This window comes from Megalobrama amblycephala, linkage group LG19 (assembly GCF_018812025.1).
Source record: "Megalobrama amblycephala isolate DHTTF-2021 linkage group LG19, ASM1881202v1, whole genome shotgun sequence".
Classification (NCBI taxonomy): domain Eukaryota; kingdom Metazoa; phylum Chordata; class Actinopteri; order Cypriniformes; family Xenocyprididae; genus Megalobrama; species Megalobrama amblycephala.
This window is the reverse complement of record NC_063062.1, coordinates 38,061,401-38,087,287: the sequence shown is the minus strand read 5'-3', so window position 1 is coordinate 38,087,287 and position 25,887 is coordinate 38,061,401. Positions and strand designations below refer to the sequence as shown.

General features: G+C 36.8%; 2 protein-coding genes and 1 long non-coding RNA gene across 15 annotated transcripts in view; 2 read left to right on the top strand and 1 right to left on the bottom strand.

Annotated features, from left to right (window-relative positions):
• LOC125254758 overlaps positions 1 to 17,565 on the bottom strand; it is a 188,974-nt gene extending 171,409 nt beyond the window's left edge. For all 12 annotated transcript variants that reach the window (XM_048169551.1, XM_048169561.1, XM_048169552.1 and 9 more), the window contains exons 1-5: positions 17,433 to 17,565; positions 7,588 to 7,758; positions 7,175 to 7,273; positions 4,637 to 4,741; positions 2,076 to 2,180 (exon numbers count right to left, since the gene is read on the bottom strand). In XM_048169551.1, coding sequence (XP_048025508.1) covers positions 2,076 to 2,180; positions 4,637 to 4,741; positions 7,175 to 7,273; positions 7,588 to 7,646 — 368 coding nt within the window. In that variant the 5' untranslated portion in view covers positions 7,647 to 7,758; positions 17,433 to 17,565. The remainder of the gene's footprint in view (positions 1 to 2,075; positions 2,181 to 4,636; positions 4,742 to 7,174; positions 7,274 to 7,587; positions 7,759 to 17,432) is intronic.
• LOC125254759 lies at positions 10,469 to 11,529 on the top strand. The gene is made up of 3 exons (XR_007181732.1): positions 10,469 to 10,759; positions 11,002 to 11,087; positions 11,195 to 11,529. It is a non-coding gene; the product is annotated as an uncharacterized LOC125254759 (long non-coding RNA).
• A 5,297-nt stretch (positions 17,566 to 22,862) lies between the features above and the next one.
• On the top strand, positions 22,863 to 25,487 carry ss18l2 (ss18, like 2). 2 transcript variants are annotated; one of them, XM_048169458.1, is made up of 4 exons: positions 22,863 to 23,194; positions 24,886 to 24,962; positions 25,063 to 25,171; positions 25,353 to 25,487. In XM_048169458.1, exons 1-4 carry the CDS (start codon positions 23,126 to 23,128, stop codon positions 25,395 to 25,397), a joined length of 300 nt encoding a protein of 99 aa, XP_048025415.1. In that variant the 5' UTR covers positions 22,863 to 23,125; the 3' UTR covers positions 25,398 to 25,487. The 2 variants fall into 2 exon arrangements, with proteins under 2 accessions (XP_048025415.1, XP_048025416.1); XM_048169459.1 differs by having other exon boundaries at positions 25,063 to 25,219.
• The last annotated feature ends 400 nt before the right edge of the window (positions 25,488 to 25,887 follow it).

Sequence of the window (25,887 nt, the reverse complement as noted above, 5' to 3'; positions counted from 1 at the left end):
AAGAGTAATAAAAGCAAGGAAAACAACTTTTAAGAACGCATAAACACAAGATTTGTGCAATATTATTTTTAATGTGTTTAAAATTTTGATTCATGCTTGTTATTTTTAAATGTGCTTTTAATTTTTCGATTTACGCTTATTATATTTTGATCCGAGACCACGTTCTTTGCCATTCCGATCATTTTGCATTATTTTTTTAAGTTTGTGCTATATATTTTTACATGTGTTTTTAAATTTTTGATTCACGCTTATTATTTTTTGATCCATGACCGCAATACTATTGGCGGGAATCTGATCCCATAGCCTCCATCCCAATACTGAACACGATGTAGGCCTACATTTGCATCACGTTAACGCAGCGGTAGAGTTACACTCACGGGACTCTAAACTTATTCGCGATCACAATCTTTCATTATCTGCATGTGCTTCAAAGCCTTGCCGCACGCACACTAAAAGCCTGTCAAACAGCGCCCGAATAGTGGACTTTACCTTTCGCGTCTGATTGCACTAATACTGTCAAATACATGCAAAGTTTACATAAACACAGTTGGTTATGTCTAAAGTGAAAGTAATCATTTGAGAGAAAATCGGAATGCGTGTCTGTATTTTAGATGTGTGCAGGTCTTAAAGTAACAGCCGCCTAATAGTAAACATGCTGCCTTTGTTCTTAAAGGGACAGTTCACCCAAAAATTTAAATTCTGTCATTATTTACTCACTCTCATATTGTTCCAAAGCTGTATTAATTTCTTTCTTCTGCTGAACACAAAATAAGATATTTTGAAGAATGTGGGTTGCTGGTCACCAACTCTTTGGTTACCCACATTCTTCAAAATATCTTATTTTGTGTTCAGCAGAAGAAATTCATTCATGTTTAAAACAGCTTACTTGAGAGTGAGTAAATGAAGAGAGAATTTTCATTTTTGAGTGAATTATTCCTTTAATGTTAATACATTTATTATTGTTATCTTCCTACAGGTCCATCTGAACTGTTAATTTGATGTCATTATTTAAGTATTTAATTTAATATTGTCCATTTACATTTATTTTTTATATAAGAAGATACTGTTTGTCTTAAGTTATTTTAACCGAGGGGCCCCCAAATTAAATTCTGCTTGGGGCCCCATAAAAGCTTGGGCTCTCCATGATGAGTTTGTTTCAGCAAAGGATATATGGATTTCCAGCACCGAAAATCACTTGCAGTAGCTTTGCCACAGCAGATTTATTTAAAAATGTGTATCCGTGTACAGCTCTGATCAGATATTCCTACATCTTTGCTGAGCTTTGTCCTGCAGATGGCGCTGCGCTGCACTGGACCATTCCGTCGATTACATATTAGAAAACATAAAACATAACATACATAAAACATATAAAACATCTTACTGATCTGCATGATTTGCATGATTCTCATGCGTCATGATTTTAGACCTAAAAAATGGAATTCCGGATACATTCCGTCACATTACCGCAAAAGATCCATTCAGGTACTCTGCGTGTGCGTACCGCTTTGATGCCCATTGTACCCAGTTTAAAACATTTTCTACAAATGGTGCAGTTTGCCTCGTAGACATTTACCGGCACTGGCCTCAACCACCAGGAGAATTCATCTTTCTCGAGCCATTTATCTTTAAATTTGCGCTTATTACGGCTGCTATTATGGCTACCTGCTACCTCGATTCTCTCTGATGACGCAACGCAATAGCTAGCGCGAGAAAAAAACATAAAATATTCTGTCCAATGATCAGTCAGTCACTGGGTCTGTCAGACTAGACATTTTTTGGCAGTAATGAAATGAAAAATATTTAAGACATTTTAAGACTTTTAAAGGCCTTTTATTAGGAAAAATATATTTAAGACTTTTTAAGGACCCGCGGATACCCTGTAACAGAGCAGATGTTCACATAGCACAGAGAATTTAATGGAAATAAATAGGCACTAGACATTGTATTATTGGAAAGAAGCTCCAGATCGAGTTCACTAAAGAGAGCAGCAGCTAACCAGATAACGAGTTGATTTATTGTTTTATTTAGTCACATTCTAACATCACTGTGGAGAAATTAGAAATCAAATGAAATACCTTGTTGCAGATGATGGTGTTTTGTCACTGAATTGTGGTGGTACACCTATTGAATGGTCACTCTTCATAGACACGGAGCTGGACACATGTGAGCCTGATCTTCCACTAATAATACAAAAAGCAGAAAGAAATATTATTGTGGTACCTTCTTGAAATTTAAAAGGTTTAATGTTGTAGATGGTAATTAAAAACAGTTTCTGTCACCCTCCCACCAGTGGAACATTTGCCATTATGTTTTTAAAACAATAATATCTTAAAACCTAAAGTAATATTGACAAACTATATATCATTTGAAAGCTTACAAACTCTAGCTTTCATATTTGGTGTGATTTTCAGTACAAATGACAGAGGAAAAGTAATTTATTAATTTGCAAAAAGAATATTCTCAGACTCAAAAGGAATGTTCAGAGATTTATTTTGAAATCGCTATGAACATGAAAAATCATGAAAGAATCATGGTAGAAACATCTGTTTTTGTACAAAGAATTCTATTTTGAGTTTTATTTTTTTATGCCAAGAGTATCATGCCATTTTTTGAACAAGTCTTTCTAGTATAGTTTAAGGGGACGGAAAATAATCAGTGGCAGAAAACTGGAGTAAATAAGACTAATTTATTCTTACAGTTGCGGCCCAAAAAGTCTTGGTTATCAAGTCATTATTTAAACTGATTAATTGTTATGCTCATCCAATCAATGATGTTGAAACTGCAAATGAGAATGTTAAAGATGTGTAGTGTGAAATCTTAAAACCTGAACCAACCAGAATAACAGTAACGGTTCAAAACATAGTAAAACATAATCGAGAGTAACCAAGGCTTACAAATTCAAGTGTCAAGCTCTAATGTACCTTCATGGCAATCATTATATTACTATTTTGCAGTTAATCAAAATTATTTCATTCAGTGTTAGAAATCAGGAATGTCAGATCAGGAAATCAGGAAATCAGAACATGGTAAGAGAACATTGTGCTTTGTACGTTTTTCATCTTCACACCAAACTTGGGTCTTCAGCTGACAAACTTTAAATCCCGTCTGGCTAGAGCACTTCCCATAATGTTTATGCATTAGTTCAGTAGGTGGAGAGTAGGTGGTCTTTAGAGTCTGTTTGAACACTTTTGACCACATGAGAATTTACACAATGAAAGCAATCTGATCCACTGAAAGTGGACAAGCTCAAAATGTTTTACACCCCATTTACACCAGTATTTAGCGTTGTTCACTTGTGATCCGGGTTTAGAGTTTAACCCTTTCATTGCTGTGTGCTTTTGTCTGCATTAAAGGATAGGAAATCTTTTAGGCCTTCTCTTCTATAAATTTGTATAACAAAATAAAGGCATAGAACCAGTTCATTTGTAGTCCACTGATAGAATTATATAATTAGTTTATAAATAATGTAAAAGACCTTAAGATAAATACATCTGGACTCCAAATGATAACTCATTTGAAATTGACCTATGACATCCTAAACCATGAAATACATCTAAATTTAAATAATCTGGGTGGATGGGGCTGTTGTGGTTCATGGTCACACTGGCACCAGCCGGCTGCAGTAAATGTGGCATATTCAAACGACTTTGATATACTTCTTTTACATTTCTCTGCTATAAATGCATATTGTCCACCGTACACTGGTAATGGTGGCTCCAGGGCTTGGGTCCGTCATCACTGCTTGCAGCTATATTTCAGATTTGCATTTGTATGCACAGATAAAAGTTGTTTTAGCAATATTCAGCCATTGAATATTTTGTTTCAACTTCCATGTTCTCTAATCAGCTATTTAGCTATTTTATAATATAGTCTTCACTATATTATATTAATAAAATACACAAATATACATTATATATTTGTTATACATTGCATTTTTGAACTACGAAGGAAATGGATATACATTTAAAACTGTGGTCTGAGTTCTTAGGAATCTGTGGTGTGAACGAGAAAGGGTCTGAGATCACTTCAATGCTGAAGAGGACCAAAAAAAGAATCTGGTTCTCTTTTGAGTCCACTAGATTGTAAACACAAAAAGAGGTCACTTTTGTCTGGTTCCATTTTTTGGTTCAATTTAAGTGAATTTGGTTTGGTTCTTTTAAAACAAACTATATGTGAAAACACCCTAAGTCTCACTGTAGGAGATTTAGTGGGGCAAATCATAATTAAATACAGTATAGCTGGGCATCTGCCCCCTTGAGACTACTTGTGGAAATAAGCAGTCATAATGTTCTGTGATTTATCTTTTCATTCAGTCATATTCTATCACATGTTCCACAGTGGAAAAATCAGCTAACTACGGAGCCCCGCACATGACATACAAGAAAAAAAATGAAATCATGTCCATGATTTACTCAAATGTGCGCACGATTAACTATTTCGTTCCCTCGATTTATAAATCATGCGCATGATTTATAAATTGAGGGAACGAAATAGTAAACCGTGCGCTTGATTTAGTAAATCGAGGGAACAAATTAGTAAATCGTGCACACAATTTAGCCTACTATTTTTTCCTGCATGTCCGGGGCTCCATAGCTAACAAGATGCTTTCATGAAAAAGAAAAAAAAAATGAAATACCTTGTTGTAGATGATGGTGTTTTGTCACTCAATTGTGGTGGTAAACCTATTGAACGGTTACTCTTCATAGACACAGAGCTGGACACATGTGAGCCTGATCTTACACTAATGATACAAAAAACAGAAACAAATATTACAGTGGTAATTTCTTGTAATTTAAGAGGTTTAATAGTGTTAATGGTAATTACACTGCATGCGTACTGCTCTCAAGCCCAACTGAACCATGCTCTGGCCCACCTCTTCCAAGTGGGCCATGCTTCCAGGTGTCTTACAAGCGACATGCAGCGAAAAAATGTCACTGGCGGTGTGAACGGGGCTTAGAAGGAAATTATATATATATATATATATATATTATATTATATATATATATATATATATATATATATATATATATATATATATATATACATATATATATATATAGGCTGTCAACATTAACGCATGCGATTAATTCAAAATCCTTAACGCGTTAAATGTAATTCAATGCAAATACATTACTTTAAGCATGTGAAATTGTGTCATTAATGTAATTTTACGTCACGCAATTAGATGATCTAAAAAGTCCATGCTGATTACATCAGAGATGGCAGAGAGAACAGAGAATTATTCATTCCAGTGTATGTTTCGCTTTAAAACACAAACTCTCTGTCATATTGTGTCATTGTATGTGAACAGCGCGAGCCCTCCCGCATCACGCTGTTCCTGTCTGAACGGAAACATCCCGCTGTATGACCAGATGATTTCTGGGCTGGATAAAACGTTTCGCTAGCAAAGTTTTAGATGACTGCGGTGACGTACTGGAGACATACATTAAGCACGCGTGTGTCCGTTATATTGATGTGGAAACAAATCATGTTTGAGCCCTCTCAAACGCACTGATCGCACATTGTATTTATGCACAGACACATTTCAGTACATTCACGTTGTTTGCACACAAATTCAGGATAATGTTTGGATTTGTCCTGTGTATGTTGCTGTGCTGTGTTTCTCCCATCTCCCGACTGCATCTCTGGAGCTCAGCCACAGTGATCTTTGGGTTCTTCTTTACCTCTCTCACCAAGGCTCTTCTCCCCCGATAGCTCAGTTTGGCCGGACGGCCAGCTCTAGGAAGGGTTCTGGTCATCCCAAACATCTTCCATTTAAGGATTATGGAGGCCACTGTGCTCTTAGGAACCTTAAGTGCAGCAGAAATTTTTTTGTGACCTTGGCCAGATCTGTGCTTTGCCACAATTCTGTCTCTGAGCTCTTCAGGCAGTTCCTTTGACCTCATGATTCTCATTTGCTCTGACATGCACTGTGAGCTGTAAGGTCTTATATAGACAGGTGTGTGGCTTTCCTAATCAAGTCCAACCAGTATAATCAAACACAGCTGGACTCAAATGAAGGTGTAGAACCATCTCAAGGATGATCAGAAGAAATGGACAGCACCTGAGTTAAATATATGAGTGTCACAGCAAAGGGTCTGAATACTTAGGATCATGTGATATTTCAGTTTTTCTTTTTTAATAAAGCTGCAAAAATGTCAACAATTCTGTGTTTTTCTGTCAATATGGGGTGCTGTGTGTACATTAATAATGAAAAAAAAATGAACGTAAATGATTTTATCAAATGGCTGCATTATAACAAAGAGTGAAAAATTTAAGGGGGCCTGAATACTTTCCGTACCCACTGGTTGCAGGTCAAGGTGGTGGGTTTAGTTTTTTTGACATCTCCATGTGGTTCTGTTCAGTATCGCAACTTGACTTGTCTAAAATGTAAACAAGCTCTTTGTTGTTGCACACACTGTACACTGTGAATTCTGAAACATTTTTTGCTGTGATTTTTTTATGGGCGCTTTGGTGTACATAAATGTATGATTTATATGGACCCTTTTGGTTATTTCGCATCCTTATGGAGTCTACAAGTGTCCTTTTTTGGAAAGACACCTAAATTTACCTTGAAAAAAGCTTTAAAAACTACAGTTTTGTGAGAATCACACTTCAGTCTGATGGTTTACTTTGCTGGAAATAGGCAATGATAGCAAAATTGACAAGTTAAACAAGATAAATGGTGTATGCTTAATTTCACAATAAGTGCGCGATTAATCGAGATTAAAAAAAAATTTAATTTATTGACAGCCCTACACACACGCGCACACACTCACACACACACACGTTTTTGTGAATTGTGGGGTCATTCCACAGGCGTAATGGTTTTTATACTATACAAACTGTATTTTCTATCCCCCTACACTACCCCTACCCCTAAACCTACCCATCACAGGAAACTGTGCACACTTTTACTTTCTCACAAAAACTCATTCTGTATGATTTATAAACCTTTTGAAAAGAGGGGATATGCTGTAATGTCCTCATAAGTCACCTATTTTTGTAATACCTATGTCATACCCATATTATTATACACATTTGTGTCCTGATATGTCACAAAAACACACACACACACACACACACACGCATACACTCCTAGTCATGTTCTATCACGTTCCACAGTGGAAAAATTACCCAACACAACGCTATTGTGTATTAAAACATGAAATACCTTTTGGTTGATGATGGTGTTTTGTCACTCAATTGTGGTGGTACACCTATTGAATGGTCACTCTTCACAGACACAGAGCTGAACATATCTGACTTTTCACTAATGAGACAAAGAACAGAAAGAAATGCTCAGTTACCTTCTTGTAATTTAAAAGCTTTAATGTTGCAAATGGTAATTAAATGCAGTTTACTTAAACTATAATCATGTATTATGTATAACTATGGAAGGAAAAACTAGCAAAATTTATGCTATAATGCTATTATTTGCATTGTGCTCATTTGTCAGCATTCAACATATTTAAAGATGATGAATAGCTTCATCCAGAACTAAACAAATTCTACATTAGCATCACAAACTGCCATAGAATCTTCAAATTTAGTGTTTAGAATCATCTCAAACAGACACATTCTTACCCCTGTTTCTCTAAGAGACTCATCTTAGAGCCCAAGTCCTTTCCTCGCTCTTCTGACATTATTAAGTCATTCAGTACAAAGGCTCAGCAGTGATATCGAGTGATAGGAAAAACAACCAACTGCTTCCCAAAATGATTGACTGTTTCGAAGCATTCCACACGCTGGTGACATCTGCTGGTCAAAACAGTGTAAATGCAACAGAAACTCAGGCAAACATGCAAAAAAAAAAAAAAAAAAATTGTTGCAGAGATCAGGTAAAAACAGGGACGTGCACAGGGGGGGTTGCTCAGGTTGCCTGGGCAACTGCCCATATGCCCTTCTCGACTCAAGTTGCCCTTCCGAGGTGGGAAAAAAATAAATAAAAAATCGTACAATGGATGCAGAATTTCACGTAGGCCTAGATAAATAAAAAAAAATCGCACAGCCTCATTCACTTCCATATTCGGGCACCCGTCCGAAAGTGAAAGTCAGTAGGGGAAGGGCAAACTCTGTTTACGTGGCTGCAGCGCTGCACGCGACCGGCACCTGAGCTGAGCCTGCATGAGCGGCACTAGAAGGAGATTGTCGCGGTTGTCTGGTGAGACGACTTAACGTTGTCGGAAAGGTGAGTAAGGTTATAATCGTTAACGAAAACGAACGAAAAAAAGGTGGGAAAAAACATCGTCGTTAACTGAAATAAAAATAAAAACGAGGCATTACAAAAAAACGATAACTAACCAAAACTGTAATGTGTGTTTGGCAAAACTAACTAAAATAAAATAAAAGTATAGATTAAATGTCCTTAGTTTTCGTCTTTGTCAATGTTTTTCATAGAGCAAACGTTCAGCTGCATTTCATTTCCCTGCGTCTCTCACTCACGCGTCTCTCTCACATACTCGCGTCTCGCGCGCGCACAGCCCCTCCCCTCCGTGCACACCGCGCCTCCACGAGAACGAGTGTTGGAAGCAAGTTCGCGAAAGGTTGGTATCTCGTGAAAACCTTTACTCAATCACACATTAAAAAGTGGTATAAAAATATTTTTAATTCTGAATATAATTTTGTCAGTTTGTTAATGTCGACCTGAGAAGCGATTGCTACTTTAGAAAGTTAACTAGACGCAAGTTTGAGGTAAAATGCACTTGGGTTGTCGATGTCAAAACACTATTTAAGCTGTGATTCAAGTAAGGAATAATTGACGACGGGCCGTTGAATTATTAGAAAAATAATGCACACCTGAGGTGGTGATTCGGTCACGACTCGAAGCGGAGTCAATTATTCCGCTTATACCACGGTTATTCTCAGTCCTTCATATAGCCCATGAGGGGGGGTGTTGGTAGGGGAGTGCCCTTTTTTTAGGTCAGAGCAACTGCCCCTCAAAATTCCTGTGCACGTCCCTGGGTAAAAACCACGTAGACACTTAAATTTTAAAACAGTTGTTAAATAAGCCTCTTTTACTGAAATCAAGTGACTTTTGCAGGTTTCTATTTTTTTTTATTTGTTCTTCTGACTCCATAATGTATGTTGTATTGTTTACTTGTTATGTAAAAAATGGAGTTTTGCAGTTGATATAAAGTACACAAATGTACGTAGTGCTTCCCACACAATTTGCAAAGTCACAAGGCGGCGCTGTTGTGCGTTCTATAGGCTCGCGCAACAGTGCTTCAGACTGCTTTAAAGTGATTTTTAATCAATTAAAATTCACACGCCAAGTTTGTTTTTCTTCTGGGCATAATTGGTATTGTGGTTACACAATGAATGGTATTTAATTCATAGTAATTTATTGAAGTCTCCCCCACAGGTGTTACGGACAGAGGATATCGGAGACAACGGGATAGATGGTGTTTATTGGACATAAAGCAGGTGAAGCAGGTGGAAAATATAGATTTTTTTCTTACATAAACGCATCACTTCACTTCAGAAGGCCTTTATTAACCCCCTGGAGCCGTGTTGAGTACATTTATGATGGATGAATGTAGATGGAAGCACTTTCTTCAGCTCATACTTGTATAGTATAAAAACCATTACGCCTGTGGAATGACCCCACAATTCACAAAAACGTGTGTGTGTGTGAGTGTGTGCGCGTGTGTGTAGGGCTGTCAATAAATTAAAATTTTTTTGTGAGTAAAGCTTGGGCTAATTTTCATTTGAAAGTGAACTAATCTTTTAATGCCCTTAGAGGGCATCACTTCCCACTATGATATTTACTATTCTGAACATCACATCCTTTGTTTTTTCCATCAAATGTAATCTGTTTAGATGGCTGAATAAAAGTAGGTCGACTTTATATTTAAACGTTACCTAAAGTCAAGGGTGTAACTTTGGTTTGAAAAGTGTGGGGTGGGGGGGCACAGACCCTCTAGGGGGGTCCGGGTGCATGAACAAAGAAAAAGTCTGTGCATTGAGCTATACCTGAATCCACTGTTAAAAAATTAATTATCCACCTACCAACCGCCCAATGATATTCTCTGATTTAGATATCTGAACCTGATTATCCCATTACAAATTATTCACATTCTCAGTGTTAAGCATGATGATATGGTAACATATCACACTAAAGTAGGTTGCTTATAAATGAACATTTATTTAAAATGTTCCCTTGAACCTTAAATTATCACTATTTCATTACATCATTGTTGGAAAACACTCTTATCAGAATAATGTCTGTTAGTTAAGCTTGTGTAGCCTATATTTGAAGACTTCAGATGCAAAAGCCTCTAAGTGCCGTCTGAAATTTTCTTCTAAAATAAGCATTTTTATCAAGCTTGTATGTTTAGGTTCAGTAATTCCACTTTAATGGCAATTAATAGGTTCATTGACATTAAAGTGAAATAACTGAATCTAAACATACAAGCTTGATAAAAATGCTTATTTTAGAAGAAAATTTCAGACGGCACTTAGAGGCTTTTGCATCTTAAGTCTTCATTTTTAGTTAAAGCTGTTAAGTTATAAAGCAATATCTCAAGTAGGGTTTTTCCTTTGTGTTTTATAAAATGACCACTAGGAGGTGCTCTAGACACGTTTTCCTTGATTGGTTTTACATGGAGAAATACACAGCTACTTGAATGATTATTTCTAAGTTTTATTTCTATTTCTAAACTGCTGTCATCCACATTACATCATTGCTCTAACCGATGTTACCTGAAGAATCCTTTCAGCGTGGCAGATATTCTCAAGCATCTGGAGCCAAACTTATGTAAGTAAAGCAAAACATTTCTGTTTTTGTTTTTTTTCTTATTTGATTTTGTAAGGTTATCTTAAATTAAGAAAAGGATGAACTGGATGCTTACTGAAGAGTGGGCTTCAACACTTAAGGTAACTTCAGTTCAGTTGAAATGCAAGTTACGTGATGTTTCCTCAGATAACTGGACACAGACTTGACTTTCTCTTTTCTTCATCCACTGTTGGTTATACACTTGTGTGTTTTTGGTTTTCTAGGTTTGTACAAAGTTACACCATATCACTGAATACAGCACACATCAACAAGATTTCAGAGACTCTGCGTGACATTTTAAATGTGTCAGGTGAGCTGAAATTAGTCAATACTAACTACCTCCATCACTGTCTTCACTGTATATAAAATAAAGTTGGCTTGCTTGTTTAACATGTTAATTTTTGCTTGACTTTGAAGGGTGTGCATGATGTCAACATGAAACCGTAGCCCTCTGTGCTCCTCATACCTGTGTGAGGAGGACCCACAATTCTTCAAGACTTGAAATGTAAGTATTCAATGCATTAAAGGAACACTCCACTTTTTTTGAAAATAGGCTCATTTTCCAACTCCCCTAGAGTTAAACAGTTGAGTTTTACCGTTTTCGAATCCATTCAGCCGATCTCTGGTTCTGACGGTACCACTTTTAGCATAGCTTAGCATAGTTCATTGAATCTGATTAGACCGTTAGCATCTCACTTAAAAATCTAGAGTTTCAATAGTAAACGTTTTGGCTGGGTATCAAATTTAAATGAAAATGTATGAACAGTTTGGTAGATATATAAACGGGGCTGGGCCGTTTCTGGTGCGCTGGCGCCGGCATTGTAACAGCTGCCGCGTCTTGCCCGATTGATTCGAACAGGTGTTGTGCCCAATTCCTACCCCTGCCAAATTATTACCCCCCTAGTATTGATAGGTTAAGGATTAGGTGTGGGGGAGGGGGTAGGATTAGGGGTGGGGTTAGGATTAGGCAATCAGATAGCGACTTCCACGAGGGGGGTAATAATTTGGCAGGGGGTCAGAATTGGGCACAACACCTGTATCGGGCAGTGAGTACACAGGCATCCGGCCCGATCGCTGCAGAAAGAAACGGGTCGAGTGGTAAGTCTCTGGCAGGCAAGAATCTGGCCCAAGTGTATTTTGCTATCTGGGTATGCTCAGGGAGAAGTGAACAGGGACCCTGTAAATCGGAACGAAGCTTCATAGCACAAAGGCAGTAAAATTTTCACAATATGGGGCATGAACAGAAAAGCTATCCAAAATTAATCGCGCCATCACATAAACTTCCTATTCGCAGTTCACTTAGAATATTGCGAATTCGTCTGAAATGATAAAGATAGCCTAAATGAATAAAGAATGGTGAGAAATCTTTAAACTTAGTGTTTTAACATGCACCCTTTTCAAACGGTTATCTGCGTCATTTCTGCATGCTGTTATACACGTCATCTGTTATAGGCCTACTTCCGGAACGGGCATTTAAAGGTGCGTTCACACAGCCTCGTAATTCCTGTAGTTACAAGATTCCTGCTTGTAAAAAGCGTTCACATCCTCGTAGAGCTCGAAATTACAGCTTGTAAGCTGGGAGTTTTCTGAAAGCTCCCAGATGTACCACGTGGCTGCTATACTGCTATCCTGACCGCTGTAGATTCATTAGGCATTGATAGTGGTGCCATAGAAATGCATAATTCCCAGTCAAAGGACGTGAACAGCTCCGAATACAATGTCACGTGTTGTCATCTCAAGATTTCGGTAAATACGAGGGTGCGTGAATGCAGCATTATTACCGGGATTACCAAGAATTTAAATCACGCTTACATTAAATATGTACTAATATATGTGTGTTATTGATGTTTGCAGTGCAATATTTGACCTGAAGGGTAAAAATTAAAGGGTTAAAATTACGGCTTGTCAGATCTAGCTTTCTGCATGCTTTGAATCAGACATGAAGATAAAGTAGTGCATAAGATTCTAAGGGCCCACGAACATTTGGGGCCCCCAGAGACAGGGCTCTACAGGGACCATTTCGCTCACATTTGTGAGTAAAAATAACTGCATGCGACTGTGAAAATATTTAGGCTCACCGGTGCGATATCCTTGCAGTGGCGTCACCGCTGTTTAGTCCTAAGTCAACATGCATTGAGTCTGCGTTATTTGGGTCACGGTTGTGTTGTTGAACCCGTGCCAAAGGATTTTGTCCTCTTTGTGAACATGCTTTGTCTTTAAAAGCTTTGAGTCTTGGGGACTTCACTCCCATTCGGTCTGAGATTATTCCCCAATTTGAATACAAGATTTAGTTTTTGATTCAATCAATGATGGAAGGGGAAAAATACAGGAAAGGAGAGGGAAAGCAGTCTGGAAAGCGGAGAATAGTGACAAAATAAGGACTGAGGGCATCATGGCCGAGAAAACAAGGAGAGAGTAGTGGCATGCATGGACAGAACACAAACTTAACAGCAATGGATATGGAAGATAACATCTCCGCCATCCGCATAGATATAAAGATGATGGCCACAGAAATGAAGTCTGAACTGAGTAACTTTGGATACAGAATCAGAGACGACTTGAAAAGGAGCTAGCGGACATTTGAGAGGAAATCCACCAGAAGTTAAACAAGGTTGCAACCGATCTAAAAACTAAACTGACAGAGTGAGTGAGGCCGAGGCTCGGATAGCCGATGTCGAAGAGAGCACGGACCACTTTAAAGAGGCACTGAGCCAGTCACTACAAGCTCAGGAAAGTTTGCAGTCAAAGCTATGGACTTGGAAGAACACACAAGGCATAATGTTCGCATTCACAGCATCCCGGAGGGAACTGAGGGAGTATTCTTCACTTCATTGAGAACTTTATTAGACTGGGAGAAAACTGCAGAAGTTGAGGTTGCTGAAAAAGCACGGAAGGCCCCCTGGCAGCAATTAACGAGCTCTGCAATTCGGCAGATCCGCGAGGAATGGATTAAGGAGAAGCTATAGAGTTTTCAATGGCCAAGATAGATTTAGATGTAAAGGAATTGGGAGATAACAGACTGTTAAGTGACTTTGCATTATAAGAGTAAAGAATCGAGCAAGTGAGGCAGTTTTATGGTTATGGACGTCAGTGATTTAATGACATTTGCACCAAGGGACAATGTTGAATGCCCTCAATGTGTGGGAAGACTTAGGCTACCTGTGGCTTATTAAGTCGATTTCAACTTTCCTACTAAGACTGTTTTTCTGTATTAAAATTATTCTTTATATCAAATGCAGCAAATGAGTCTTTACTTCTGTTGGAGTTTAACTAACCGATTTAACTGAATAGAATTACCCTTAGCCTTTAATAAGAATAGCTGACAGACAAATATGGGCAATGCAATTTTTTTTGGACGTATCTAAGTGCATACAGTATACTATAGGTTGCAGTGAAGGGGGGCTCTGGTGGTTAGCTAGACTTTTCCCCCCACATTACAGAGTGTTTATTACTTAAAAAAGGAGGTCCACCTGTGTTTTTTGTTTTTTTGGTCTTTTATTCTTAGCAATACTAGCAATACTAAAGGGGTAGCAATGCTAATTTCTAATAGTGTGAATCTTCGAGTGGTTTCTGAATTTACTGATAGAGAGGGCCGTTAAGTTTAAGTTAAGGGCTTTCAAGATCAGAAAGAAGTTATACTAGTTAATGTGTCAACATGTTCTCCAACTAATACGACCATATAGGTCGTTTGTCACTTCCCTGAAATACGACTCATAGGAGCGTTTACTAAAGTGGCGCCCCTATCGACAACAGGACACTTTAATTTTAATTCATGAAATACGACCCATAGGAGCATGCTTTCATTTTAATGCATTGTTCCCTTTTATCTGCATCATATTCTCGGTTTCGCGTAGCTCAGCTGGTAGAGCATTGCCATATCAATATGCAATCATGTGATCATGCGATTGTGGGTTCGATCCCAGGGAACACGTGCTCATAAAGTGTAAATGCACTATAAATCACTAAGGGTAGGTTTAGGGTGGGGTGGGTGTAGTCATTAATAAAATTTATTTTTTGTAAATGGAAATAGGAGAAATGGTGTAAAAAGTCCACACATTGCATTTAAATGAACACGCATTTTGATTGCTAATGACAGTCATACGTCATTTCATGACGACAGACGTAACACGACACTGTCATTATTTTTATGCCCACTAGAGGGCGCATGACTTCAAAACGTAAATATAGGTCGTAATATGGTGCTTAAAAAACGACCTGTTTCTTAATCCTCAGGGATTCTAATATGTGGAGGAGCCTGGAATTCCCAAATACAGCCTAAACGCGATTCCTCTAATGCACTGCAGAGGGTAACCCCTAGAGCCAGGATATCTAAAAAACCTTTGATGGAGTTGGAACTGTTTGATGTGTGGAGGGATTTCCATCCAACTGACAAACAATTCACATTCTACTCGGCAAGTCAAAGATGTTTATTCAAGAACTGATTACTTTTTTTTTATTATTTGTATTTCAGATAGACACAGAATTATAGATTGCAAGATAGGAGTCAGAGATATCTCTAATCACTCAGCTGTCTAATTGACTCTGCATTTAGATAATAAAAAGAAGGATATGTTGTGGCGACTTAATACAAGCATTTTGAATGATAGTAGGAATATGTCCAAAAAGAACTGGCAGATTATATGGATAACAACAATAACAGAGAAGTATCGCCAAGTGTCCTGTGGGATGCCTTAAAATAAGTGAACAGGGTAAAGCTCATAGCTGTAACATCTTATAGAAAAAAGGCAAGATGCAAACGGTTGCTTGATTTGCAAGAATATCTGAACATTTTAGAGAGAGAAGATGTTGAGAAGAAGAAACCATATATAATAAATAAACAATGTTAAAAAAGGAAATAAAATTAATTATATAGACGAATTGGAGAAAAAAAAAGCTAAATTCATTAGACAGAGATATTATGAACCCCCCCCCCCCCCCCCCCAAAAAAAAAAATAATTTAATTTTTTGAAAATTACCATAAAAAAATCTATACAAGGAACGAAATACAACCAGCTGAAATAAATTTATTTTTAGAATCATTTGACTTACCCTATAAGTCATTATTACGTATTATTACATTCAGAAATAATACTTATACATATTATACAAATAATACAGCGGAGTGTTAACATTAAACACTATAAACATAGATATTGGCTATTTTAGTTCACCTCACTCCACAACAAATCTCTTAAATTTAACGGCATTCTGAACAGAACAAGAATGAAAAACAGGCTTATAAATAGCTAAACAAAGCGAAAGTGAAAGTGTTATCACGCTTCCTACCTCTCACATCCGGCACGAATCCAAATGTGTGTTGTTTTATGCTAAACTGTTATTTATTATTTAAACTTTACTTTGTACTTCACGCGCATTCCAATATCGATAGAAATCCTCCTCCTCCTGAGCAAAACACGCATGACATTGCAACGCCACATTGGAGCGGTGCTCACACAGAACGGCACGGACTGTACTATGGACCATTTAAATTGAGCAGTGTACATTTTTACATGTTTCTTTGACTGTACTTTATTTTGATTAATGCTGACAAAGCTGTGATGTCACGTTTGCAGTGCTTGAAATTTGTGCGTGAGGCGCCGGCGCGGAAACATAAAATACTCCGTCATTTTTGGTCATATAGGTCAGTATTATTAAATTGCAGACAACGATTTTGGATAGCTATGGCTTGCGGTAAGGGCCCAACCTCATATTCTTTCATAGGGCCTAAAAATGCTATAGCGGCGCCCCTGACCCAGGTATCACAGGTCTTTAAGATGCTTGTTAAAGAATGCATAATGTGAAAACATCTGATAAACGTCTTAATAAATGCAGTTTTACATACACTCTAAATCATAAACTGCTTAATCTTAAAATATATTTCTAAATGTCCATTTAACATCTGACAGGAAACATCTTAGAAATGGCAGATGAGGTACAACTTTGCAGACATCCTGTATCTGTGATGTACATGTGCTTTTAGGGAAATTGAAAAACATCAAGATATTGACATTATAATTACTGTTTAAAAATTGATGAGGCAAACTGAATTCTTATAAAGTTAACAACTTTCTGTATTGCAGTCTTACACTATTTTTTTCCCCCCAGAATTGTTTATTACTTTATAAAATTATTTCCTTTTCATTTTTCAGTTGATCATTGCCCCAAGTTCACAATCTATTTTATTATTTTCAAAATGTTCCTAAATTAAATTGTACATTGAGAAAAATGGAACATACTTTGAATAACTGATTTCTGTGTGAACCAAAATAATATATTAAGCAGATTATTATTATTATTAATTATGTTTGACATAAACGAATATTCATGGAGTTTATGTTTTATCTCTGAAGGTCTGATTTAAAATACTTTCGATTTCGCATTATCAAAAAACAACCGCCCGAAATGAAAAAGGAAAACCTTTTTTTATTCAATTACCCTTTCGAATAAACTTCATGTTTTAACTTTTAAAATTATGAAAATTCAAAATATGTATTCGTTAATTTCTAGCAGCTTCTACGTCTTTTTGGAGTAGCAGGTCTATAATACTTCCGGAATAAAACAGGTATAGTTTAAATTACTTTTACATAAACAGTATAAAATCAATACTATATTTCCCAAAATAACTGTAATCGAGAAAGTTGAAACTTAGGCCTACTTGAATTCTGAAGAGAATTTAGACTTTATTTCTTTTCAGTCCTTCACAATGTTCGCTTGTCGCATGGTACGGGTCCAATGTGTGATTTACTACAGGATGCTCAATTGTGCAACTGCACTCGCTCTCAGAAATGTGCACAGAAATGTGATTTCACAGAAATGTGATTTCACACGTAGCATCCATCCAGCGAGCCAATCCCGCCCACTGAACAGTCCCGATCGGCAAAGCGGATGGATGCAAGCTGTACTTTATCGATTTATCTTTGCTAAAGTTGTGTACATGCCAAAGTAACAGTCTCTTCATCCATTGTTTTCTACATTGTTTGTGAACGTTTAACTGCTCCGAGTGTTTGCATAGGCAGTTGCCTAGGGCGCAAAATGACTGGGACGAATAAAATAATTGACTACAGGGGGACTTTAAGCACTGATAACTAACAATTTAGTACTGATCTATCATCGAACTGATTAAAATAATGTAAGAATAATATAAAACTGACTTCAACGAAAAATCATAAGATTTGACAACATGTCATGTTGGACTAATTTAAACACTTTCTGCATCATGACGTAATTATAATACATCATAACGCATTATTTATGCATGGCGCACATAGTTAAAATAGTTTTGCCATTTATGTGCTCTGAAAGTATAATTTCTAAAAAAAAATAATGAAAAAAGAAAATTATCAGAGGCGCAAGGCAGGAAGCGATGCAAGGAAGAGGAGGAGAAAAAAAGAGCAATACAGAGGTAAGAATCACAAATTAATCTGAGTATTAGCCCAGTGGTTCCCATCCACGTTCCTGGAGCCTCCCTAACACTGCATATTTTGCATGTCTCCTTTGTCTGCACACCCATTTCAGGTCTTGGAGTCTCGATTAATGAGCTGATGATCTGAATCACTTGTGTTTGATCAAGGAGACATGTCCTGCATTCCATTCGAAAGGGCTCATCCATATGCCCTAATCCCTTCAAAGGGTTTACCCTCCTGAGTGAGAGCTTCGAAGGGACGAAGGGTGTAGGGGTCAAAAAACGTTTTTTCTTTTTCTTTTTTTTTTGGAACGCACTTCTGCATCATCTTAATGAGACAATCAAGGAGGTGCCTTTGATACATTTATAGGTAAAATCGAACTCTGAGCCTCCTGTACCCAATCTGTGACATCAAACATCCATGGCCATGGCAAATCTACCATGGCCCAAGAGCGACTTGCTGCCATCAGCATCAATAATGATGTTTCCCAGAATTTGTCATTTGATGCAGTCATTGATGACATTGCTGCAAAGAAATCCAGGCGTGCTCAGTTTTGAAACTGTTCTGTAATTCTGAATATATAATAGTTTTTTGCACTTTCTTTTGTTGATTTGTACTTCAATTTCTTATTAAAGTGTGTTGTTTTTCAGGTGACGTCAAATTTGTTATTTATTTACTACTTATTTAAGGTAATACTTATCAGTATGTTGTTATATCATAATAAAGTTTAGAAAAATCTGCATTTTCTGGATTTTTTAATGGTGGTGGTGGTGGTGGTGGTGGGTCTAAAATCTTGCCTAGGGCACCAACAGAGCCTGGGCCGGCCCTGTGTATAAGTTAATGTATGCGAGTGACAAAGACGAACTAGCATGTAAAGATGTCCATGTGTATAATTACATTTCCTCTATATCACTTATTTTTAGAAGATGTGCCATTTAATCATCATATGATTTATTTAATATAGATATTAAATATATATTGCTCATTTCTGAGCGGTAGAGGACTCTTTTGGTGCATGCGCACTAATGTTCTAGACCAGGGGTGTCCAAACTCGGTCCTGGAGGGCCGCTGTCCTGCAGATTTTAGCTCCAAACCCAATTAAACACACCTGAACCAGCTTATCAAGATCTAACTAGGCATATAGAAACTTCCAGGCAGGTGTTTTGGAGCTGGTTGGAGCTAAACTCTGCAGGACAGCAGCCCTCCAGGACCGAGTTTGGACACCACTATTCTAGAAAGGATGGCTTCATCTCGGTCCTCAGCGTTGAGAGTTGTCGAACTTCAACTGCTCAGTATTAGTAATTTCTAGCAGTGCATCTTCCCATATAATGGCACATTTGTTTTTTTGACTGTTTAATCACTGTTTTTCAATATCTGTGCAGGTATTGTAATTTTATTATATTTATTGTGACCACTATTATTTTTTATCGTTATTTGTACTTTTATTTTTTCTTCTTTATTTTGTAGAAAACACATACATGCAAAACAGCATTTCTTCAGTGTACTGAGTTTGTGATGACAATAAATGGGTTATTCCTGCATACCTGATCATCTGTGATAAAGTCTCTAACCGGACACTCCATAGTGGGTCTGTTATCATATCAACCGGCAAATGAACAGTAGCCACTTATTTTTACACAAATTTGTGTTGAGGCTTTGAAACAATCAGACACTCGTCTCCATGGTGACACTTATTGGTCACTTGCACATGTTGATCTGAAATAACCTTGACGAATTATAACATACATTAGGGGTGTAAGAAAATATCGATACATGTGAATAACGCGATATTATGTTTGGCGATATTGTATCGATTCTCAAAAACACTGTATCGATATTTATTTATTTATTTACATTCAAGGTTCGTGGCTTTGTGTTAAACCACAAGTTGAACCTTTAAAACATATACACTTAAAGAATCCTGCAGTCACTTTACTATTTTCCCTTAGATTGCACAATATATCACTAATAGTGATTAGTGATATAAATGCAAATGATACTGTATTGATTAAATAAAGTTGTTTGTAAGGTTTTATGCATATGGTGGTGTGTTCTTTATGACTGTTTTTTTTTTTAAATTACCTTTTTCTAAAAAAACAAGAAATATCGCAATATAACGCCTTTCTTACAGTATCGCAATATATCACAATATATCGTATCGTAACCCCTGTATCGTGATACGTATTGTATCGCCAAATTCTTGGCAATACACAGCCCTAACGTACATGTTGTTTGTGCCAAACAAGGAAGTGTGTGAACCATTGACATTTTTAAACGTTTCGAAACACTTAATGAAGCCTCGTTTAATGAAATCACGTGACTTTGACAGTTTTGCTGCATTCACGCCACCACGTAATTACTGTAATCTTGAGATGACAACACACAATGTTATATTCGGAGCTGTTCACATCCTCGGACTGGGAATTATGCATATCTATGGCACCACTATCAATGCCTAAATTATTCTACAGCAGTCAGGTGGTACACGTGGAAGCTTTCAGAAAACTCACAGCTTGCAAACTGTAATTACAAGCTCTACGAGGACTTGAACGCTTTTTATGAGCCAGAATCTCATAGTTACAGTAATTGCAATATGGCCTTTTGATACAGGCTCCAAACCACTGATTCGAAACAAAAGATTCATAAAGCTTCGAAGCTTCATGAAGCAGTGTTTTGAAATCACCCATCACTAGAAATTGTTGAATAAAGTCATTATTTTGTTATTTTTATAAAGATCCTGTAACCCTTTAAGAATCAGATTGGATGGCTGCGTCCGAAATCGCATACTACATGAGTAGGTACTACATTTGAATTTGAACGTACTTCCCGACCGTTAAAACAGTACGTTCTATATAGTATGAATAAGGGTAGTATGAATGGAATTCGGACGTACTACATCCGCCATGTTAATGTTGTCACGTGTCATGCGTCGTCACAACAGCACGAAAATGTAAAGGGCCTGCTCTACTCCGCTTTCATCAGCAATGTTTTTTATTAATGCTTACCGCTTTCATCGTTGTTTTAACGTCGATTCAATCAACAGCTCAAAGGAGGCGTCGGTCAGCTGCTCGCAGATCACGCTTTTCAACAGCTTGTTAAATATGTCAAAGTATAATCACCTAATGTATTTAGCTAGGAAATTTTACCTCAGAATAAAAATACATCTGTTAATATCATGACAGAGGCTGATTTGAAGCAACGAAATTAAATAATTTATTGTTAAAAATGAATGCATATAAAAATACACGAGAAACAAAAGACATGAATCAATAAACAAACTTGAATACATTATATATAAATAAATAATGTGTAGACAGAGAGGGCGAAAGAAATACACAACACTAAATATTATATACAATATAAATACAATGATGATATACATTCTAAAAAAAAAACTACAAACTGTGAGCCCTATAAACTACTGCCACCTGAATGTTGCTGTCCGTTAAGTTTTCTAATCTCATTAAACTGCTTAACAACGAACGTCTCCGTTAAATAAAACAGTGTTAACAAGCAGATGTAACGTTATCTCGACCTGTTCGTTAGCTTGATGTGCTGTCAGTAATAATGAGTACACATCTTTTTACAGCCAACTCTTAATCTTCTCATTACATTGTTTAAACTTTCAATAAGTCAGCCGTTTACTTACATTATATTAAACAAGTGCAATTTAACCACAGTAAACGTTTTTCCCTGAGGTACTTAATGACTTGAATGAGCTGCATATCGCCGCTTTCCGCCATTTTTGAATATGAAGAATCCTCTCCTGTGGCATCACGGGATAGCGCAGCGTCCATCGAATGCCTACTACAGTATTTCAGCATCAATTCATATACTAATAAACGGGATACAAGGACAGATGCATTATTCTGAATAGGAGGCCAGTGTCACCTGAAATAAGTGTCCATAAACCCCTCTATTGTGAATAGTTCCTGTTTGATACACTTGTATGTTAATGTGTTATTTCAGGTACCAGCTGTCTATTGCTCTGTTAATGAAGTTTGTTTACCCATGATCCCGTCTCTCCCCTTTGAATGTCACTGAAGCACTCGTTCCTGCACTGTTAGATGGGAGTAATTGTTGTTTTTGGTGTGCTTCATATTTTTAATTTGTGTTTCAGAGATCCAAAGACCGAATTACAGATAACATTTGGAGGAGAAGTGCTCTCTCAGCCGGTTCTGCATTATTTTTCTCATGACTCTCGTCCGTTTAATGATCTTTTAGTGTTTAATAGCGTTTTTTGAAAATATTTAAATTAAATACGCCGTTTTAAAAACAGTTGCTGAGGGGTTAAACTAAAAAATATAATGTTAGTTTACATTTTAAGCTTAATATTGGCATTTTAGATTTTTTAGCATTTTAATTGTTAAATATAGTTAAATTTTGTGATTTAAATTTTTAGTGATATAAATTTAAGTTTGTGATATTTAAATATCCTGTTTCAAAGGGGGCCAGCTTAAGTAATATGATGTTCGTTCACATATTGTAGGCTGTTTTAGCATTTTTATTTTATTAAACTAGGCTATTTTAACTTAATTTAATGAAAATTAAATTAGGTTCTTTTGAGAACCAAAGCTCTGTGTAATACATAAGGTAGGCTACATATGTATAGTATCTTGTTTCAACTTGATGAGCTTGTTTTACGTTTAATGTCGGTATGAATCGATTGCATATTTACTAAACAACACTGCACTGATTATTGGGGGATTTCCAAGAGAAAAGCGTCAGTTCCGCAATGACCTGCAGGCGTCAGTAATGAGACGCGTCACTAAAAGATCCGAACAGCACAGAAGAAACGAGTCGCTCTGATGGAGAATGTAGATCACATAATAAAATGCTGAAATTCATCGATTTGTTGCTGAAGGTTTGGGATTTCTAAAGCGGTTTCTCATCTGCAGGCGTCTGTTAAGCTGAATCAGCGCGAGGCGCGTCGAAGCCTGTGAAAATGTCTGTTGTTTTTGTTCCCAAACGGCAGCGCGGAAAAGCGCAAATCAACCAGGAGACAATTCAAAGAGTGAGTAAACATTTCAGCGCTTAATTAGTTAATTCGGTTAGTTAATACACACACAGTTCGGTTTTTTAAACGACCTCAGTCATAGGTTTTCAGGACTCACGTAAGTGACGGAACCGTAATGAGTTGTCAGAGACGCGACGCTGCGCGGCGCCCTTAACGTTACTGGGGTGCGTTCTAGTTAGTTCTAGTTCTTACGTAACGTTACTAGAGCACGTACGCACATGCGCACTCTTCAAAAACGGTACTTAAAATCCCTTGACAAACTTAAATACGTAAATGGCAATTTTTATATATATTCGAAATAAAATATATACATTGTACTTAATGTCAGCTTGCATATTTTACTCAAAATAACGATTTATTAAGTCCACATGTCATAAAAACAAAAATATTCTTCTGTCGTTCCAACCACACAAGTTTGCGATGCAGTTTGCAAATGTTCGTTTGAACGATGGTTTCGGGAAACACAAAATCATTGAACTAAGTTAGTTACGACGGAACATGCGATGTGGATGTTAGTTGGCTAACGATGTTTTTAGGGAAACGCACCCCTCGACAAGTTACGTCATTTACGCGAGTGCGCGCCTCTCGTATGTGTTGAGTGTTTTCGGTAACTTACGGAGATGAAGATATGCGCTGAATGTCGCATGAAGATTATAGATTCATTATCCAGTCGGTGTCTTTCACCGGAGCTGCTCTAGTCAGTTTGCCGTTGGAGGTCTGCGCGAGGGCGCAGGTATTAACGGCTGAGATTTGAATGATGAATTCGCGCCACTTCTGTTTGCTGCAGTGTGAACGCGACAGTTCAGGAGTCGCATCTGTTACAAGTGTGAACGTTGCCCAATTACTTATATTTTCTTAAATAATTATATTTTCCGTTCAATTTAAAGAGTAAAAATGAACTCAACTTTTGGAATATAATAATTACAATCAAAATTCAAAGCGAGTAAAAATGCACAAACATGTTTAAAACAAGCACAAATAAATTAATGTTAAACTGTGTATTGAATTTCCTAGTATTAATTTTGTTCTATAAAAAATCCGCAATTAAGCTACCAAGTTGAGCTAGATGAGGACTTTTTACTGTAAAGAACACTGCATTTGAAATAAAAAGAACTGAAAAGGAAAAAAAAATATACAAACAGGTAAACAAAGGAGGCTTCAATCAGTAATAAATGTGTTATTTATGAGTTTAAGGGATTTTACAGTATGGGAAATTTTAACATGAAAGACTTCAAATTTAGACAGTGTTTATACATGTGTTCTTGTGAATAAAAATATTTTCTATGCAAAACAAAATTAAATTAAAAAATAAGTATCTTTCAGTGAAAAGTTTAAATCATACTTCATAAGTCGTCCCAATGTTTTACCATTTTACACAACTGTAAATAACCACTCGTTCAGAATTCATCACAATTATATTAAAATCAAGAGCTCATTAACATACAGCCTCCATATTTACATTTCAGTACGTAATCAGCAAATAGATGACGGATAGCGTTAACTAGATGTACAGAGGTTAGTGAGTTATAAGAGCTCATTTACATATACAGCTGCACAAACAGCGTGGATTGAAGTCTAAATATGCTTTGAAATGGTTATGAAGAATTAAATAACCTACAAAAGTGTCAAACATTTTAAACTAAGTGTTTACTAAAGTTATACTACAACTCACTGACACTGTTTTGCAGCTGCTGAATGAGAACGATCAGCTGGTGAGATGCATCACTGAGTATCTGCAGAAGGGCCGAGCCACCGAGTGTGTCCAGTACGTGCGTTTCATTTTTCTGTGTTTTGTGAAATTTCGTTTTCATTTCTTCAGATGCTTTAGTGCATTTAATGAAGTATGTACTTCGTCTCCTTCACAGATACCAGCAGATTTTACACCGGAACATTGTGTATTTGGGAACCATAGCTGATGCCGGCACAGAGATCCTGCCGGAGGAGACGCAGAATCCAACTGCTGCAAACGACTCAGTCAGTTAGATTTTCTGTTTACAGGAATATTGCAAACGCATAATAAATGTAAGTTATTAATTGTATTACTCAACAGCTCAGTTGTTTTGTATTCACTCATATTTAAATGTACACAGACAGTCATTTATGTGCCAAATTTAGGCACCAAACTTAATTGCAAAAATGTTTTTTTTAACCACAGAATCCCTATGAAAATAAAATCACATTGGCCGAAAGATGCTCCTGATGTCCCTGCTGGGGAACACCGTTTTTATGTACATACTTTCATAATGTTTATATTTGAATAATTTGTATAATAAATATATGAAACGGTCAACGCTTTGGACTTTTATATAAACGAGTGTGCAGAACTATTCCAATATTTGCATGTTAATTTACTAAAAACGTAGTCTAATTTGATGCTTTTAGTTACTAATAAAAGCTCCATTTAACCATTTACCAGATTCAAATCCATTCTGTACAAAATGCAAGTCAGATTGCTTTCGAATCTTCACATATGTTCATTTCCAGTTCATTATGGAAATTGTTCATTTCAATATGACCCCAAACATTGAGAGAAATTGTATAAAAATCTTTAATACAATTTTTTTTTTTTCGTTTACTTCTCATCTATAGGATTATGCTGTGTTTTGGGGGATATTAAGTACTTTTTTACATATTTAGCACAAAATTCCTCAACTACACCCTTGGCATGCATATGAAATATTACTTTTTCC

What these genes read in the sequence shown, in the direction of transcription:
- ss18l2 (XM_048169458.1), top strand. Translation starts at nt 23,126, where the DNA reads ATGTCTGTTGTTTTTGTTCCCAAACGGCAGCGCGGAAAAGCGCAAATC. An exon ending in CGAGCCACCGAGTGTGTCCA is followed by an intron (nt 24,963 to 25,062) that starts GTACGTGCGTTT and finishes TCTCCTTCACAG; the next exon opens with ATACCAGCAGATTTTACACC. An exon ending in CAACTGCTGCAAACGACTCA is followed by an intron (nt 25,172 to 25,352) that starts GTCAGTTAGATT and finishes TTTTAACCACAG; the next exon opens with AATCCCTATGAAAATAAAAT.